Source organism: Rhizophagus irregularis, chromosome 31, assembly GCF_026210795.1.
Source record: "Rhizophagus irregularis chromosome 31, complete sequence".
In the NCBI taxonomy this organism is placed as follows: Eukaryota; Fungi; Glomeromycota; class Glomeromycetes; order Glomerales; family Glomeraceae; genus Rhizophagus; species Rhizophagus irregularis.
In genome coordinates, this window is record NC_089459.1 from 770,068 (window position 1) to 789,226 (window position 19,159).

General features: G+C 28.4%; 2 protein-coding genes across 2 annotated transcripts; both read right to left on the bottom strand.

Moving 5' to 3' along the window:
- Nucleotides 1-9,688: 9,688 nt before the first annotated feature.
- On the bottom strand, nt 9,689-10,432 carry OCT59_022273 (uncharacterized protein; the record flags this gene model as incomplete). The annotated part of the gene is made up of 2 exons (XM_066144710.1): nt 9,689-10,358; nt 10,422-10,432. The coding sequence occupies 2 exons, from the start codon at nt 10,430-10,432 to the stop codon at nt 10,139-10,141; spliced, it is 231 nt and encodes a 76-aa protein (XP_066006146.1). The 3' UTR covers nt 9,689-10,138.
- A 75-nt stretch (nt 10,433-10,507) lies between these two features.
- On the bottom strand, nt 10,508-19,122 carry OCT59_022274 (uncharacterized protein; the record flags this gene model as incomplete). The annotated part of the gene is made up of 3 exons (XM_066144711.1): nt 10,508-10,559; nt 13,761-14,133; nt 19,065-19,122. 3 exons carry the CDS (start codon nt 19,120-19,122, stop codon nt 10,508-10,510), a joined length of 483 nt encoding a protein of 160 aa, XP_066006147.1.
- Between the last annotated feature and the right edge of the window lie 37 nt (nt 19,123-19,159).

Below are 19,159 nucleotides of genomic sequence, written 5' to 3' on the forward strand. Positions count from 1 at the left end.
CATTATTTTACATGTTGTATATTTAATAAAGAAGTTTTAATTTCATTGAATGTTAACAGAATGTTGTATATTTAATAAAAATATGCATTATTTTACATGTTATATACAGTCAAATCTCTATGTACCAATTCCCAGTGTACCGATAATTTCCTGTACCGATAAATTTTCATTGTCCCATTTCACGTATAATAAAAAACTGCGTTATATCGATATTGTATATAATTTCACAATGTAACGTATACCAATACTTTTTCTTGGTCCCTTTATAATAATATATATTAAGATATACTGATATTTTAGCTACACTAGTATTAATTTAGGCCAGCATTATAAAGTTGACCCAAGTAAAAGATTTAATTTGAATTCTTTTGCAGTTTATTTTGCCAAAATTTAATTATTTTAGCCCATTAATCAGGTGGTATTTATCTGCATTATGTTACTCGTAATATATTTAATGTGTTGATATTGTTCTCAATTAGAAGCATCGGTATCAAGATTTGACTATTCCGCTAATCTGATAATAAATGTGATTTACAATATAATATACAGTAATTGTGTACTGATAATTCAATATACCGATACTTTTTTTCTAAAACAACCTCATTGGTACATAGAGATTTGACTGTATTTAATAAAGAAGCTTTAAATTTCTTATATTGTATGTTTAGTGTAATATATGTCCAAATTTTAATTATTTAAAAATAAAAAAAAAATCTATATATATAAAAAATTTATTCTCCTGATGATTTATATGAATATTAAGTATATGTCCGTATGTTAATTCTTTTCTCTATATGTGTCCAAAACACGTGATGCTTTATTAGACATTTGCATCTGTTCTTTTCTGTGAATAACTTTTTTCTGAGTCATTAAATTTGATGACATCCTATCTGATATTCTAATGCCGTTTGGACAAGAAGAAAGTGAATCAATCACAGGTCAAAAAGTGAAAAATCAGGCATCAATTAGTCACCAATCAGTCACCAATCAGGTAACTGATTGGTGACTGATTGGCATTTTTGCCAAATATCGTCACCAATTAGGCAGTTTGCTAACATTTGATTCAGTGATTAGAAAAGGATGAAATATAACTCATTGGAATCGTCTCAACAAGACGAATCTAATGGTAGTAAAATCACATCTCTAGGATTAATAGTTAATAAAAAATTAAATAAAATATAAATAATACATTTTTATTTTTATACAGAGGGCAATCAAAATTATCCGGCCAGTTTATTTTGCTAAAATTTTGTAGATCATGATGTGTTAATGTAATATAAATAAATATAATTTTGTATTTATAATCACAATAAACAAATTCCCATGCTTCATATTTTTCGAAAATATGATATCACCTATTGTATAAATTTTATAAATTTTACAATTTTGTGTAAACAAACTTAAAAATCTTAAAAATATCATAATTCCGCCAATATTGGTCTAATAGACTTGTGCTTACCACCATTCGAATCGTCTCAATGAGACGGATCAGAAGAGCTATAAATCGTAAAATTTCAATCATAGGATCAGAAAATATCGTAGGTGACATTTAGGTTTTTAGAGCGTAATCATGTGATGAATATCGATCCTACAAATATTAAATTATTACCATTCAAATCCTCTCAGTGAGACGAATCTGATAAACCCAAAATTACAATATTTTAATCACTAGATCTCGAAATATCCTTAACATACAATTTTAAATTTTAAAATTCGCGAATTTCGCAAACTCAAAAAATTTCATAATTTACATATGGGGACGCCCGTAGCAAAAAGGGGGAATAGGCCAAAAAATTCAAATTTGAGATTTTATTATAATTATATGTCTATTAGTCTAATTATTAAGAAAATATGGGTTTTTATTAATAATATATTAGTAAAAAAGTTTAATTTTGAAATTTTCTTATTATTTGCATTTTACTTTTATAGAATTAACAAGCAACATAAACTTATTAAAAGAAAATCAATACTCTTAGTAAATTGCCTGTAAAATTTAGTTTTAGATAAAAAAAAAAAGGTCCGAAAGTCAATTTATTTCACAATTAAGTGATGATCTGCCAAATTTATCACGTGATTTAAATTGCGATTTTTTTAAAATTACGGAATTATCCCATTCCCCCTTTTTGCTACGGACGTCTCCATATATAGTATTACACTTGAATAATACCTGTAATTAATATGCAATATTATGGTATAATACTTTTTCAACATTATGCTTGCATACCTTATTAAATTTTCTGATAAAACTACTTGAAAAGTACTATGTTAAAGATGCATTAAAAGGTATTACTCCAGAATATTATAAAAAATTTATCAATGGCATAACTAATTGAATTGGGAAGTTATTTTTGCAAATGGAGATAGAATTTATTATTAAAATTTTATAATGAATTTGTTTAACTTTAAATTTTTATTATTGCTATATTATATATATATAAGTTTTTCCAACTTGAAAAGTGGCTGGATAATTCTGATCGCCCTCTGTATTTTACTTAATTTCTCATCAAGTATTAATCCTAATAATGCGATTTTACTACCATTAGATTCGTCTTATTGAGACGATTCCAATGAGCTATATTTATCCCTTTCTGATCACTGAATCAAAAGTTAGCAAACTGCATGATTGATGATGGTATTTGGCGAAAATGCCAATCAGGTACCTGATTGGTAACTGATTGGTGACTGATTGATACCTGATTTTTCACTTTTTGACCTGTGAATTGAATCCCATCAAAAAAGGTTAATTAGAGAAAGGCAGACCAGTTTGAAAGAAAGGAGAAAAATCAATAATGAAAATCGTCATCCCAAATATACTAAATAAGAAGCAAATGAGATTTCTAAAATATGTAAGAAGAAATTAGCTAAAAAAAGGTAGGCCAGTTTGAAAAAGAAATGAAAGATTAATGATTAAAGCTTTGCAATCTGACCTGACAGATTAGGTAACCTGACGGGTTAACCTGAAATATTCAGGTTAGGTCATCAAATTCATGACCTGACATGGATCAGGTCAATACTGGTCAGTACCTGACCCAACCCGTTGACCTGACATATATTTGGGTCAAATAAATTAAAAAATACTGAAACTAATAATGATTCTGGCATTTTTACATGTAAAATCAAAAAAAAATACTGAAACTATCAATTTCGGCATTTTTACATGTAAAATCGAAAAGAAAAATGCTATGTAGAACTAATGATTTTGGCATTTTTACATGTAAAATCAAAAAAAACTCTGAAACTATCAGTTTTGGTATTTTTATATGTAAAATCAAAAAAACTCTGGAACTAATGCTTCTGGCGCTTTTACATCCAAAATTAAAAAAAAAATGCTGAAACTATTAATTTTGGTATTTTTACATATAAAATCAAAAAGAAAAACTCTAGAACTAATTATTCTGACGCTTTTACATCTAAAATCAAAAAAAACTGCTGAAACTATCAGTTTTGGTATTTTTACATGTAAAATCAAAAAGAAAAATGCCGGAACTAATGATTCCAGTGTTTTTACATGTAAAATCAAAAAAAAAATGCTGAAACTATCAGTTTTAGCATGATAGTTTTAGCATTTTTACATGTAAAATCAAAAAGAAAAATGCCAGAACTAAAGATTTCGGCATTTTTACATGTAAAATTGAAAAAAAAATGCTGAAACTATTGGTTTCAGCGTTTTTACATGTAAAATCAAAAAAAAAATGCTGAAACTATTAGTTTCAGCATTATTACATGTAAAATCAAAAAGAAAAATGCCAGAACTAATGATTCTAGCGTTTTTACATGTAAAATCAAAAAAAAACTGCCAAAACTATCAGTTTTGGCATTTTTACATATAAAATCAAAAAAAAAAACGTCAGAACTAATGATTCTGGCATTTTTACATGTAAAATTGAAAAAAAAATGCTGAAACTATCAGTTTCAGCGTTTTTACATGTAAAATTAAAAGGAAAAATGCCAAAGTAAATAGTTTCAGCATTTTATAAATAAAACAAAAATAAAAAACGTTACAAAATGTTTTTTTATAATATTTAATAATGAAACTTCAGGTAACCCAAGTTACCCAAAGTAACCTGAATACTTTTAGGTCAAATAGGTCAAGTCGGGTCAGAACGGTTTACCTGACCTGACCTGACCTGATCCGTTTGGAGCTCTATTAATGATAGAACGAATGAATTAAAACGTACAGATAATAGGATAACATGTCATGAATTAGGTAAAATTAAAGATACTGCCCGAAACTATTTTTCAGTTTCCAAAACTGAAACTGAAACTGAAACTAAACCTGAAACTTGTCCGAAACTCTGAAACTAGCCTGAAACTCCTAAAACTAACCCGAAACTCACTAATTTTAGCCAAAATTAAAATTCGGCTGAAATCATGACATTTTTATCACATGACATTACACCAATTTCCTAAAAAGGAAATTATGTTTCCCAGTAAAATTGGAAAAATTAGTTACACAATAGTTACACAAAATTCTGAAAAAGGAAATTTCAATGTCAATCATTTTTTGGCCAGAATTACATCTTAAAAATAGCAGGATTATATCAATAATTTCGGTCAAATTTTGAACTTTCAGTAATAATTTTGGCATTATAAATTTTGGATTAGTTTTACCAGTTTCAGATTAGTTTTACCAATTTCAGGTTAGTTTTACCAGTTTTGGATTAATTTTACCAGTTTCAGATTAGTTTTACCAGTTTCAAATTAGTTTTACCAGTTTTACCAGTTTTGGAAAATAAGAAAATTTCAGAAATAGTTTTACCAAGTTTCAGTTTTGACAGTTTCAAAAACTACTAAGTTTCGGGCAGCATCTTTAGGTAAAATGAATCAAACCTGCATCCATTGTGATGCTAAGTTTTGAATAGAGAAAAAGAATTGGAATACTTCTCTTACATTTCCTACATTCTCAATTTGCTACATGCATGGTAAAGTTCGTTTAGTACCTTTGATTGTTCTGCCTCCTTATTTGTTGAATCTGTATATTTCATCAGACTCTGATGTAAAGATGCTACTCGAAACTTAGTAGTTTTTAAAACTGTCAAAACCAAAACTTGGTAAAACTATTTCTAAAATTTTCTTATTTTTCAAAACTGATAAAACTGATAAAACTAATCTGAAACTGGTAAACTAACCCGAAACTGGTAAAACTAATCTGAAACTGGTAAAACTAACCTGAAACTGGTAAAACTAATTTGAAACTGGTAAAACTAACCTGAAACTGGTAAAACTAATCTGAAACTGGTAAAACTAACCTGAAACCGGTAAAACTAATCTGAAACCCAGAAACTAATCCAAAAATTTATAACGCCAAAATTATTACCAAAAGTTCAAAATTTGACCGAAATTATTGATATAATCCTGGTATTTTTAGGACGTAATTTTGGCCAAGAAAATGATTGATATTAAAATTTCCTTTTTTGGAATTTTGTGTAACTATTGTGTAATTAATTTTTCCAATTTTACTGGAAAACATAATTTCCTTTTTAAAAAATTGGTGTAATGTCATAAAATAAAATGTCCTAATTTCAGCTGAATTTTAATTTTGACCAAAATTAGTGAGTTTCGGTTAGTTTCAGAAGTTTCAGATTATTTTTGAAAGTTTTGGATTAGTTTCAGGAGTTTCAGAATAGTTTTGGAGTTTCAAACAGGTTTCAGATTTAGTTTTGGTTTCAGTTTCAGTTTTGGAAACTGAAAAATAGTTTCAAATAGCATCTTTATTCTAATGCAGTCTCTTATCGCAGATAGTATAATAATGTTTTGACATATACGTCATTTGGTGCAGATATAAATGTGATAGTTAGCCAAGGCATTTCTGATTTTCGCATTCATGATTAAAGGCAGTGTATACTAAAGCAGAAGGTGACTTTTTTTTAATAACTTGAAGGATAGCAGATTAATAACTAAATTAAAAACAGTTTCTGTTAAAAAGAACAAAAAAGCAAAAAATATTAAAATTATTAAGAAAGAGGCCAACTGTATTATTACTGAATATTAATTAACAAAATCCACAATTACAAATGTTAATGATATTATAGTATATGATATTCCTTTAATCTGATCTAATACTGGCTTGCTTAACCATCTGGTTGCCTAAGGTAAAGTTATTTTTGTTCATATTATATGGTAAAAAAAATGTATAACTATTAAAGTTAAAATAAAACTGAATATACTATATAAGTAAATTTAAGATAATGGTATCTGGTTAGTATTATTAGAGAACATCTTAATAAGATGGTATTTTACCACCTAGTCTTTTTATGAATGATAAGAAAGAGAAAAATTTTAAGCAGTATTCTTTAATATACTAGATTCAATAACAGCTGCTTTATTCTTTTACAATAACTAAATAGGATCACACTTACTTATAATAAAGGTCACCATAGAAAATTAGCCCTTTACTAATAGTTTTTACCTTACTTTTTTCTTAAATTCTATTGGTTAATTAGCTAAAAAGAAGAAAAATCATAACAATGTAACATAAAATTTCCTTTTATAGTAGTATTTGCAAAGAATTTTATATATGATTTTTATCTTAGGCTTGGGAGTGATCTATCTTATAAGTAAACAGGATCCTAATCAAACCCATCTAATTTTAATAATTATTAATGGTTATAAAACCTTTAAAGTTATTATTATAGAAGATCATAAATGCAGCTTATTATTTACCTTAAAATAAAAATAGAAAAATCTTAATAATCTTATAAAATGAAATTTTAAGATTGATAACAAAAAACTAAAAAATTAGATTAATGCTGTCATGTTTTTTTTTGTTTTATCAGAAAATTTAAGGATAAATCAAATATACATGCCACCTAAATTATTTTGGACTGCCGTAATTATAAGTAATATCCCAAATTCAATTATGGCATCCCAAATTATTTTGGCACTTTACATAGTAAATTATATATAAACCGAATGAATTATGGCATTCCAAATTATAATTATGACATCCCAAAATAATTTGGGCAGCATGTATAAAATCAAAGAATCAAAGAATCAAAATAAATTTAAAGGCTTTTCTAATTTCAAAAAAAAGAATTCCAACTCTAAGGATAAAACTATAGGTATTAATAGAATTTTCTAAATGTTTGAACATGGCAATTTTGAAAACTAATTAAGAAAGATAAGGGCAGTGACATTTATTACGTAATATTTTAGGGGGTGGGAGGGTATTTAAAGGTCATATAACATATAAGTATAACATAAGATTTTTCATATTACATGGGGGAGGAGAATGATAGGCATAGTAAATGGATATTACGTAATAAATATCACTGCCCTAACTCAAGTGGTTTTTTTTTTAGAACCATAAGTCTAAATTTAAAAGGGATGACAAAAAAGAAGAATTTTTAAATTTCCAAATGAAAATTTAAAAAAAAATCCTAAGATAACTACCGTATATAGCGGGCTACAATACCCCAAGTATTTTGCAAAAATCGGGGGTTTGACCCTATACCTCCAGGTACTAAACAAAGCCTAAAATTCTGTTTTTTGCGAATATCTCACGATCTACCAGTCCAATTTAAATGATCTTTTTTTTTATTTTGAAGAGCTCAATGAGAGCTATTAAACAAAAAAAAAGATGGCTCAAATCTGATCACTAGATCACGAGATAATTGTAAAATATCCCCCTGGGTACTATACAATTCTATGAAATTTTTCAAGGGGGGTACTATGCATAGGGGGGTACTATGACCCGTGATATATGGTAATAGACAGAATTGGATAATCTAAAAGACTGGATAATTAATTTATTGAAAAGTTAGTTGCAAATCATTTAAAGAGATTCACTATAATTTTAATTTTTATTTTTATAGATAAAAATTTGTTTCTTTCAGAAATTTTACTTAATTTGTTTAATTAGTAATAGTATTAGGTTTTACTAAAGTTGTTTGCTTTTATTTACTACTAATTACCTTTTCTTTTTTTAGCCTATTTTTTTTATTTATAGGTATATTTGTATTTAAATAAAATGATTCACTTCCTTTAAGAATAATTTGAAAAAAAAAGAAAAAAAAAAGTATTGGTTTTCTTTTCCAATATAATTATTCCAATATTTTTCATTCTCTAAAAAAATTACTATTGTATTATTTATAATATTCTAGTATTTGAATATATTATTTAGAATCCTTTTTAATCTGTAATCTAATATTAATATATATTTTAATGTACTTCATCAAAAGTAATATATCAGTATTTCTTAATTATAAACTTATTTTTTAAATGTTTTATTGTGAAATATATAAGTTTATTATATGAATAACAGATAACTATTTTACATTTTAAAATATATTTTTGCTTATTAATAAAATATGGCAAATTTTGTGAATGTAAAAATAATCTTTTCTACTATATATATAGTATTTTTTATTTTAAAAATATATTAGGCAATCCCAAATTTTATTTTTTCATTTAATTAGAATTTTATTATTTTTAATAATCTGCCAATATATTTGATATACTTTTTATTAGTATTTTTAAAATCACTTAGTAAAGATTTAGATATATATGTTATATTAATATATTTAAATATAGTGATTTATTAATTTATAGCTAATTAATAATATTATACTTGTGCTAAAAATCATTTATGGTTTGCAAGATTTACTAGTATAAAAACATAGTGTCTATATATGGTATGCAATTAAAAATTGTTGTATTCAAATAATTGAAAATATGAAAAAGTTTGCATGATAGTGTAAAAAAAGCCAGACTTTAATAAAAGATATTCTTAAGAGAATTTGATGTTAAAGGTATAGTATATTAGATAGAAAATATGTTATAAATAAACCAAAAGATTATTCTAGTACAAGGACATATTACAATAAAACAAGAATATGTTCCAATTTAAAGACATAATATACAATACCAAAAATGTAGATAATGATAATTTAATGTTAATATAGCAAATAATATTGCACAAGAAAAAGGTAATAAGTGCCTTTTTACAGAATATATTAATACAGATACTCTGATTTTCTGGAAATATGCAATAATTTACAACTTTTTATCAAATAAGAAATATGGGAAGATGGTACTTATAATGTACTGGTAATTTTTTCTATGATCTTTTAGAAGCTAAAAAAATCACTTATAGTAAAGAAGGTATGTGTCTTTCTAGTTCCTACAGAATATATAAATCTCTGTATTCTGATGCAATGGATGTCATAAATGGTTTTCAAGTTTTAATTATATAAAGCACTCTAAGATATGATAACCCATATTGCTTAAATAAACATGCCATAAAGTTATAACTAACATTCTTAACCCACCTTCCAGCATCTACTGGCCAGATTTCTTGAAAATAACTGATCCTCAAGGACTAGAACTCAATATCTACTATTCACAGTATGGATTTGCTATAAAGTACAAGGTAAACAGCATGAGCAACATATAAAATATTTTCACAAAAATGAGAAAGACTTTGAGAAGCAGTTAATGCATAATCAGCCCAAAAAAAAACTTTGTGAAAGAATTCAATTACTTTAAGATATGTCTGGTATCTATACATAGTTATTCCAAGTCATCTTTGAGAGTTGGGCCTTATTGAATGAATTCAAAACTTTAGTTTATTTATAACCATTATACATGCGTATTATATATTTTTTTGTATGTTTACATTCTGATATAATAAATATCATTGTTAAACCTTCATGCCATCCATTTAGATATTAAAAATATAAATTATAGAACAGTGAAAAATTTTGCGTTTTTTTATTTAAAAGCTAGGAATTTGTAAAGACAGAAAATTTTGAAAATACATATAACAAATAGAACTGAACTTTCGGAATTGGCACACTTCCAGTGAGCAAGTAACGACATTGTCAGTGTATATGAGGACATGAGAGCAAGACGCTATGTCATACCCACTTTGCCACGCATAACACCAAGAGATTTTTCTGCAGAGACAGAATTTAGTCTTGCTGATGTGATCCGGTTGTCATTAGCGAGTCCTCCACTATTTTAAAAAAAAGGTTTGGCCATTTGGAATTGTTTTGAAGCAGTAGGTTAGTATGCCATCATACAAATCCAACGCTAAACACCCTCCTATGAGATGGACTATAAACAATAGACCATATGTCATATCTGGATGAGACAATCACACAGTTATAGTTCATAAAAATAATGCGCCCTAAAAACTTTATCTATTGAATGAAAACTTTGCAAAAGTTAAAATAGGGAACCATATTCTAATGTTCGTGACTTTTTGAAGTGGGTGTTCCAGTAATTTTTCCAAAACAGCACCCAATCTCAACATTGGAATGTTCTTCTCGATCTTTTCCTTTTCGCTTTCTTCTATGTGATCGAGCATGGGACAAAGCGATATCATTTGCTTTGTTGCATATAGAGTGGAGGGTATCCTATTGTATAATCGCGTTAAATAATTTCATCATAAAGCAGTAACATAACGAACCAAAAATTACCTATTTTTCATTTCAATATAAAACTTTTCTAACATGCAAGCGTTCTTATAGAATTGGGCAATGCTGTCGTACACAACTTTCCACACCTACAAATGTTTGTCCCTTTGCAATCCATAGCAAAGACCTGATGTGACCAGCCTTTGAAACAAAATAAGTAAATGAGTAATTATTATAAATGAGGATTGGTTGTGTCAATTATCTGCTTACCCTACGCACCGTAGAATTCCTAATTTCGGCCAGAATTTTATTTAGTAACAATTGACTGATCGATTGCTCATTAGAAAGAAACGAGAGATGATTAAAGTGTGTGAACTAGTTGCTAGCTTAGAATCAAGCCATCGAAGACAATTTAACAACCCAACACATTTAGAAGCCGTCTTTCGATTCCAGTAGTTTAAAATTTCTGCTATCTAAAGACATGCCATTTTAACGTGTAATTTAGATTAGAAACTTTGGAACTGAAAAAGTAATCGCGTAACTAGATGCCTAGGTTGTAAATTGTAATAACTGATTATCAGTATGATCAGTGTATAAGGCCGGGCAAAATTAATTGTGTTTTACAAAAATTCAGGATAGTAAAATTTTATCACGTGACTCAATATAATAATTATTATACAAAAATTCAATAAACGTGTTACATATTAATTTTGCTTGAAATTTCATGCTTCTTTTGTATAATACTCACAATAGTGGTAATATATTTCATTTACATTAATTCTTTCAGATTCATCAAATCCATTTTCTGGTACTTTTCCACACTGAAGCAAATGTCTTCAAATAAACCACTCGAATAATAGTAAACTTCTATTGGATTACTAATGTTGTGATTTATTTAAATAATTTTATTATTTCATTTACATTTTATCATTATTAAAAACAAATATTATTATTAAAAAATTAAATAGTTAACGATTTCATTTTTAGTTATTATACATATTCTATTATTACCCACTAATTTATAATTTCGGGAACGCATTTCAAGTAGTAATGTTCGTTTACCCAATAATATGTTATCTTGTTTGAATCAAGAGAATCGAAATCTATAATCAAAATTAAAATTAGGATTAGGATACATTTGAATTACCATTAGATGTGAATCAACTTAAATATATTTAAGATTAAACTTACCGCATTCCTTAAATTCGGCTGGCTTCGAAAATAAAGTAACTTTTGGAGGTTGGATAAATGATTTTCTTCTGATGCCTTTACGATCCAATAATTCTTCCAAAACATCTTGGATTTCACAACGTGACATAACTAGTGAAAGTTTCCGATAAATGTCAGCCTAATTAATTAAAGTAAATTTTTAATAAATAAATTGAATAAATGTATTGAATTTAAATAAGCATTACAAAATATGGATGATACCTCGCATATTCCAGGATTTTGCAAGATTAACCCCAATACAGCTTCAAGACAACCTCGGAACACCGATTCAATAAAATTTCCATTGATGTCATACCACATTCTGGGGGGCGCAAATGTTTCAACCGACTCAGTCTTTGATTCATCTGATAGCTCTACATTGTGACTAGAAGACTTTTCTTCTATGTTAACTTTTTCTGTTCGCTGTTTTTTAAATTTGTTTGCAGTTGTTTGGGTCGTATTAACAAACCAATCCTTCGAATAAATGCTAGAGACATATCGACTAGCATTATATCCAACTTTTATTATTAAACTTGGATGATTAGTCTCCAAAATATTTATGCAACGTAATAAATTTTCTTCCGATAATTTCGGATATTTCTAAAATGGTCAACGCAACAATCATATGAATACTTGAATAATATATGAAAGATTACATCCGCTAATAAAATTATTTATTACCTTTAATGAAACGAGAGGTATACCAACTTTATCGCGATTCTCGATTATATAATAAACGTCCTTAACGTCACGTTTAAATTCTTGATCTAAACTTTCTAGTAGTAATTTGAGTACTTTAGAAGCCTCTTTTCTTGTGTTCAAAAATTGCTTACTGTCAAAATGTCCTTTTTTGAAAGCTGAGGTATTTTTTTCTTGTACTGTGTTATTTTCGCATTTTCCTTTATCGTTAGAAATGTTGTTTTCTTCAGTTATATAATGCTCTCCACGTTTTCTCTTATGATTAAAGACACTATTTATATCATCTGATCGTTTTCTTTTTTGACCATAAATGCTATTATTTTTGCTAGATTCACTGTCATCAATTTCGGTATTTGTAATTGAGCTGCTAATATTTGGCGTCAACGAAACATCAAAGTTGAGATTTGCAACATCTTAAAAGGTTAAAAATTAAGTAATAAGTATTTTAAAACAAGTTATTGATAAAATCAAATATAATTAATTATAGTATCACTAACCAATTTTCCTACTACGATGACTTGGCACAATATTCTTAGTAAGAATAGGTGCGTCTGGATTAGCAAATGATAACGCAACCTAGTAAGGATAACAGGGATATACAGTATTATTAATCGAACTTTAAAATGCTTGATATAATAAACACTTAATATTGAGTCATTTGTTACTTTTCCGGCGGATAATAAATCCAATATACAAGCCATATCTCCACTATTCGCAAATTGGTCAAATATCATGATTTCTTTGAATTTTTTGTAAAAGTTAACAGCTTGTGAGAACATCCTATCTGGCAATTTTCCCGAAATAACTGATAGAAATCTAATAATTTTGAATACAATCAAATATAAATTATAATAATAATACAAATATTCGATTAAATGATATATACTTGTCAGAAACATGAAAACCTCTTCCAGGAATCCTCCTATCGCTCCCTCCTTTAACTTTAACTATGGCACCTGTTTCTTTAACTAGATCAATTGCTTCTTTAACATAAGGTTCATAACGATTGAGAACGGCAAACGCATGAGTAGGATCGTATTGATCTTCTGGTGTCATGAGAATCATCTATTATTGTATAAAAAAAAAATTAAATACGTATAAAAGAATGTTGGAAAGAAAATAATAACGCAAACCTTGATCAATGCTTGAATACATTCAAGTTTAATTTGTTTTTCATTGTTTATCTCCTTTAACACATAATCGATATTGTTGTATGGAATCCTGTATGTAAGCGAATGTGCGTATAACTTTTTCATTTTTTGTCGTAATGAACATCCACCAAGTTTATCTTCAAAGTACAAGTCACGATTATGCCTATTTGGTGACGAATATGTTACAACAAAATGCTCTTGCAATGTTTTAACATCTTTGGGAAGAGGAATTATGGGCTTGGGGCGTGTAACACTATTTTTTTTCAATAAAGGAAATTATAATTGTACGTTATTTGCTTTGTTCAAATGAATGAAATTGATGAAGCAAAAAATTAACATTTACTTAGGCCTTTCTTTAACAATTTTTTTAAAGTATTCCATTTGATTAATTATATCAAAGTCTTTCATTTGTTTTTCTTCCTCTTCATTTAGGTCCCCTTTCTTTATTGCTTCATTATAGATGTCTTTCCAAAACAATAAATAATTAGAAACTCGTGCTTGAAAGGCCGAATTTTTCATCAAAACATTAAATCTACGCCGACACATTTCTCTGGTTTTATGTGGCAAAACTTTAGTAACAGGACTCCAAAAGAACCTATATTTAGCTGAACGATGTTTAATAATAATATAAGCATAAAAAAGCAATTCATCTTCCTCTTTATTCCAGACTGGACGTTGTCTCTGAGAGTATTGTTCATATTGAGTCTCAAATCGTTCTAATAGTCATTAACGAATTACATTAAAAGAAAAAAAAATTATTAAAATTATTAATCCAAAAAAAAAAAAATCCATTATACCTTCGTCATTAATAATTGGCAAGTTCTCTTCCTCAGCGATACCATGAAGTTCTTCTAATTCTTTTTGTTTAAGTTTTTCACGGTTACTTTTACGGCCAGAATTATTATTGAGGTTCACTTCAGTTTCGTTCTGTGTTTTTCTTAACACTTTATGAACCATATTTTCTCTCTTCTTTCTTTTGAAATAAGGTTCTCCTTTAGCTGATGAAACAATTCCGGCAAAGTTTTTTGATCGTTCAGCAACTTTACCTCTTCTTTCTTTCTGCTTGGCTACATTATTCTCTTTATTTTTCATTTCAAAACTATCTTCAATTTTCTTATAATACGCACGAACTTTTTGAAACGGAAGACCAATTTCCTGGGCAATTTGTCTACATTTGTTCTCATCTTCATATGGCGTCTGTAATTTTCTTCGATCAACATAAAGTTCGAGCTGCTTCTTCTGCTTAGAATTAAGCGGAAAACCAGAGTTCCAATTGCGTGCAATAGTTATAAATCGTAGAGGATCATCTTCGACACAAGAGGCTTTGCCTTTCTTTCTACGTTTGGACATATCGTCATCTTCACTGTCTACTTGACAATCTGAATCTGAATTAGCATTATCATCTTCACTCTTATATGTTGACTCGGAAAATTTTTTTTGAGCTACATATTGTAAGTCACTCCAATAGACCGAAACATTTTCAATAGTATCAAGCATGTATTCTCCAATATTAGGTCTATCAGGTCCAGGGAACGAAAAATCCACCATTTGAACATTACGCATAAGTTGATATGCAGGTGCTAAAAGATTTTGAGGTAAACTATAGTTTCTCGTCGAAATGTCTTCAACGCCATCATCTGGCACAAACGCCTTTTTCATATTTAAAACCGGATTTCCTCTTCCATCAAAAACGCGTTTAAGTTTTTTAATTAACTTTAAAGCCACAAGAATGTCAATTAACTTTTTAAGATTTTGTCTGAATTTATAATTTCCAGTAAAAATCTCCAACCTAAGATCACTTGGGAGGTTAATTACGCTAAGTGACATGTTTTGTCCAGATCTTATATAATCGGTTAATTTTGCACTTGGAGTAAATTGCCCAACAAGCTTAAGATATAAATCTAGAGGAAGATCTCTGAGAAGAATTGCTGTCTGAAAAATTCTTTCTTCTTTCATGATGCAAGGATCAGATGGACCTGCATCATTAATTTTGTTGAAAAAATATTGATGCAAGATTTTTGCTCTAATCATCTTAGCATTAATCCAACCATACTCACGAGCACAATGTAACCAACACATGTCATTAGGTACTTTTTCGCTAGCATTAGATTGACTGATTTGACTCTCATTATTTAGATCAGATGACATAAGATTATCGGCTAGAAGATTTACAGAATTATTGGCTGCTGCTTCAGCGGCCATACGTTTCTGTAATTCTGAAAGAGGCTCTAATTCAACGACTAACTCTTCAATTTTAGCTGCCTTATAAGATCTACCAACTAGTAAAGCTTTATCTTGTAGTTTAGTAACATATTCTTTTACTTCAGGACTTTCAGGCGATAATTTAGGACTAAGGAACAAAAGTTTATTTTGATCTTTACCATTTAATGACGGTAATATTATATTATATTGCCTTAATAATCCCTTTCTTTCCATAACACTTCCAGTACGAGCCAAAGTCTTTTTGTCAATGGTGTGTGAAGTGGTGTGTGAAGTCATACCATTATAATATTCTCTAATTTTATCTTGATATGCATTAATAAGCGTTGCACCACATTCTAACACTTTATGCTCTTTCAAAAGATTTTCTATAATTTTTTCTCGTAATGATGCAGTAATTGAAATTACAGGGGGAATCTTCTTTTTTGTTTTATATACTTTCTTAACATTATGTAAATTTTTTTCATTTGAAATCTCAAGAATTTTTGAAACTGAGGCATCATCTGGTTGTAAGTCAGCATCTATCTCTTGGCTATTATCATTAAATGATTCAACAACACTTCCAATATTTAATTCTGTGGTTTGTTGATATTGAGATGTCGCCATAATTAGATTATTATCATCCAAAATATTATCTTTTTCAGGATCAATGTCAATAATCATGCCAGCATCTGTCTCATGATCAGGCAAATTCAAATTACCATTAGATTGTGTAATCGAATCATAAGCATTTGGAATAATAGGATTGTCAATCTGCATTACTGTATTATTCTCTTCATCATGCAAATTAACAATTCCTGTAGAAGATTCTTCATTAGGTTCATGAATATCCATATTTACTTTAACATGTGTTATAATTTTATCATCAACTTTTTTGCGCTTAGTATACGTTTTTTTAGGCTTTGGTTTAACTACCATTGTAGTATTTGATTGTTCATGTGCTGAGTTTGAATTATCAACTTTTGCAATCTTCTTGCTAGGTTTATTATTTCCCGTCATATTATCAGTCTTTCGTGGACGACCACGCTTCTTCTTACTATCAGTTATTTCACTTGAGTTTTCCTCTACTATTTTTGGAATCTCATTTTTATTAATGAGTTCTCCTTCAGAATCATACTTTCTGGGTCGTCCTCTTTTCTTTGGCACAGTTGTAATCATTTTAGGTGGTTCAATAATTCCCCTCTCTTTATTCTTTTTCTTTCTACGTCTCTCTCTAGTACTTATACTAGGTAAGAAATCATCATTCTTCTCTTCTTCGCCATCTTGCAATAATTCAACTCCCCATTGAGGATCATGTATATATTCAGAATCACGATCCTCATCAGAGTTAATTTGATTTATATCCTCCAAATTTAAACCATGTGCTACAGCGAATTTCATATAACCTTCACGAGAAAAATAACGATAATGTCTTTCTCGTCCTTTACACTCAACAGCACGCTTTATAATAAAACGGTTTAAACCAGGAGGTAAATCAATAACAAGCCCGGTTAATGACTTGTTTAGGACACGGTCATTTATGTTACGAAACATACATTGAAGTTCCTTATATCAAAATAATAAACTAAATGAGAAATTTCTTTAATTATGATTTAATATAATAACATTAATTTTAGAAGACATACTCCTGCAGTTATTCCTTGTTCGCCAGCCATGTGGATTAAACGATACACTTGACAATCTAAAGGTAAATCTACAAAAACGCCAGATTGTAATGGCTTTTCATTTGATTCTAAGTGTGGTATCGCAGATTCTGGCGTATCTACGGTAGATGATTTGTTCTTACGCTTATCTGTTAGAAATATCAAATAAAATAAGAAAATGAAAAGCATTACAGTCAAACTGCGATATAACGATATGTTGAGATTCATATGAAAATCTTTTATTCTCCCGTATAGTAGAAAAGTAAAATATTATCGTTATATCGAGTATTAATGTATATCGGTATATACGAATATCAGAATATCAAGATCTGACTGTATTAATAAATTCTCTTTACCATTATTGTTGTTGTTGCCTCTCACGTATTTCTTAGCAAGCCTAAAACATCGTTCCATTGGTCCTTCCATAGATTTTTTCGGAACATTCACTTTTTCGATATACCCATTTTGTGTCAATTCATCAATTCTGTTATTAAACCAACGTCGTTGGTTCTTTGTCGGATTTGATATTGCAAACTAAATATAAAAGAGAAATGATGAAAAAAAAAATATTTTAAATTTGTCTTATAACCATAATAATTTTTTAGGATATGTATATAACTTACTAAGGCCATCCTCATATCATTTGCAGACATAACCTGATTCTTGGCTTGATCAAGAATCTCTGTTAATCTTATTTTTACTAATTCAGAATTGAATGAAACATTATCACCAATTTTATCTGCTGAATCATGGTCATCACTTAATTGTGATACTTGGATTTTGCTCGTTGGTATATATACAGATTTTCCAGAATATGCTTTATTTTGAGCCGCGCATCCAGACAAGATGCACAAATTTGTCTGTATCCCATTTTGAGTAACTTTTAATTTTACTCTAAAAACAAAATAATTCTTATTAACAATTAATAAATGTAATATTAATATAAATAAATTAATTAACTTACATTAATTTAAGATTACAAAGTGTTTTTAAGTAATGGGAAAAAGATTTTGGTTCGATATTAAAGTGTCTTGCCATATCTACTTGAGTAGCACCTAAAGAACGATGTTTTGCTATATGCTGCAATATCCTCCAAACTTGATTTGAAAGTGGCCGAGATATCTAAATTAATTATATATTTTATTTAGCTCAGAACCAAAAATTAAGAGTTGATCATAAATACTTACATCAACTATTCCAAACAGAATTTTTTTTTGAAATTTTTCAGTTGTCATTATCCGAAATCTGTCACCATAATTCGTTCTAATTTCTTCAAGAGACATATTGTCGATTTGGACAGTCTGATAATTTTTTTCGTCAGTCTATTTTATTTATATAAATAAGACAAAAGTTTTATATAGCGAAATAATAAAATAGTAGAATTACTGAACAAAGAGAAATTTACTGTTTTAAATGATGCGGCCGTATTTTTCTTGCCTTTTATTGAAGACTTTTGAATTTGTTCCGAAGTAACTTCCTTCAGTATACAAAATGATAAATTATCACTAGTTGAGAATTGTGACCAAAAGAATTCTTTATATGTTTCGTCAATTGTTGGTTTCATTATTTCTGGTTCGTCGAATGTTACGAATTCTTTGCATCGTTTATTAAGAAATTCTTGTACGAATACCCATAAACGATCAATTCCACAACCTTTTTTCGGTCGAGAAATTTAAAGGGATAAACACGAAATATTTATTATTACGTACTGTATAATAATTTTAACGAATATATACGAATTAACAAAGATATAAGAAAAATAATCAAAGAATACAAATACGAACCTTCTGCTCCTTCCATTGCAATTTCCTCTAAGCAGTATACGATAGTTTCATCAATCATTTTTTAAAAAAATGTCTATTAAAAAATAAATTAAAAC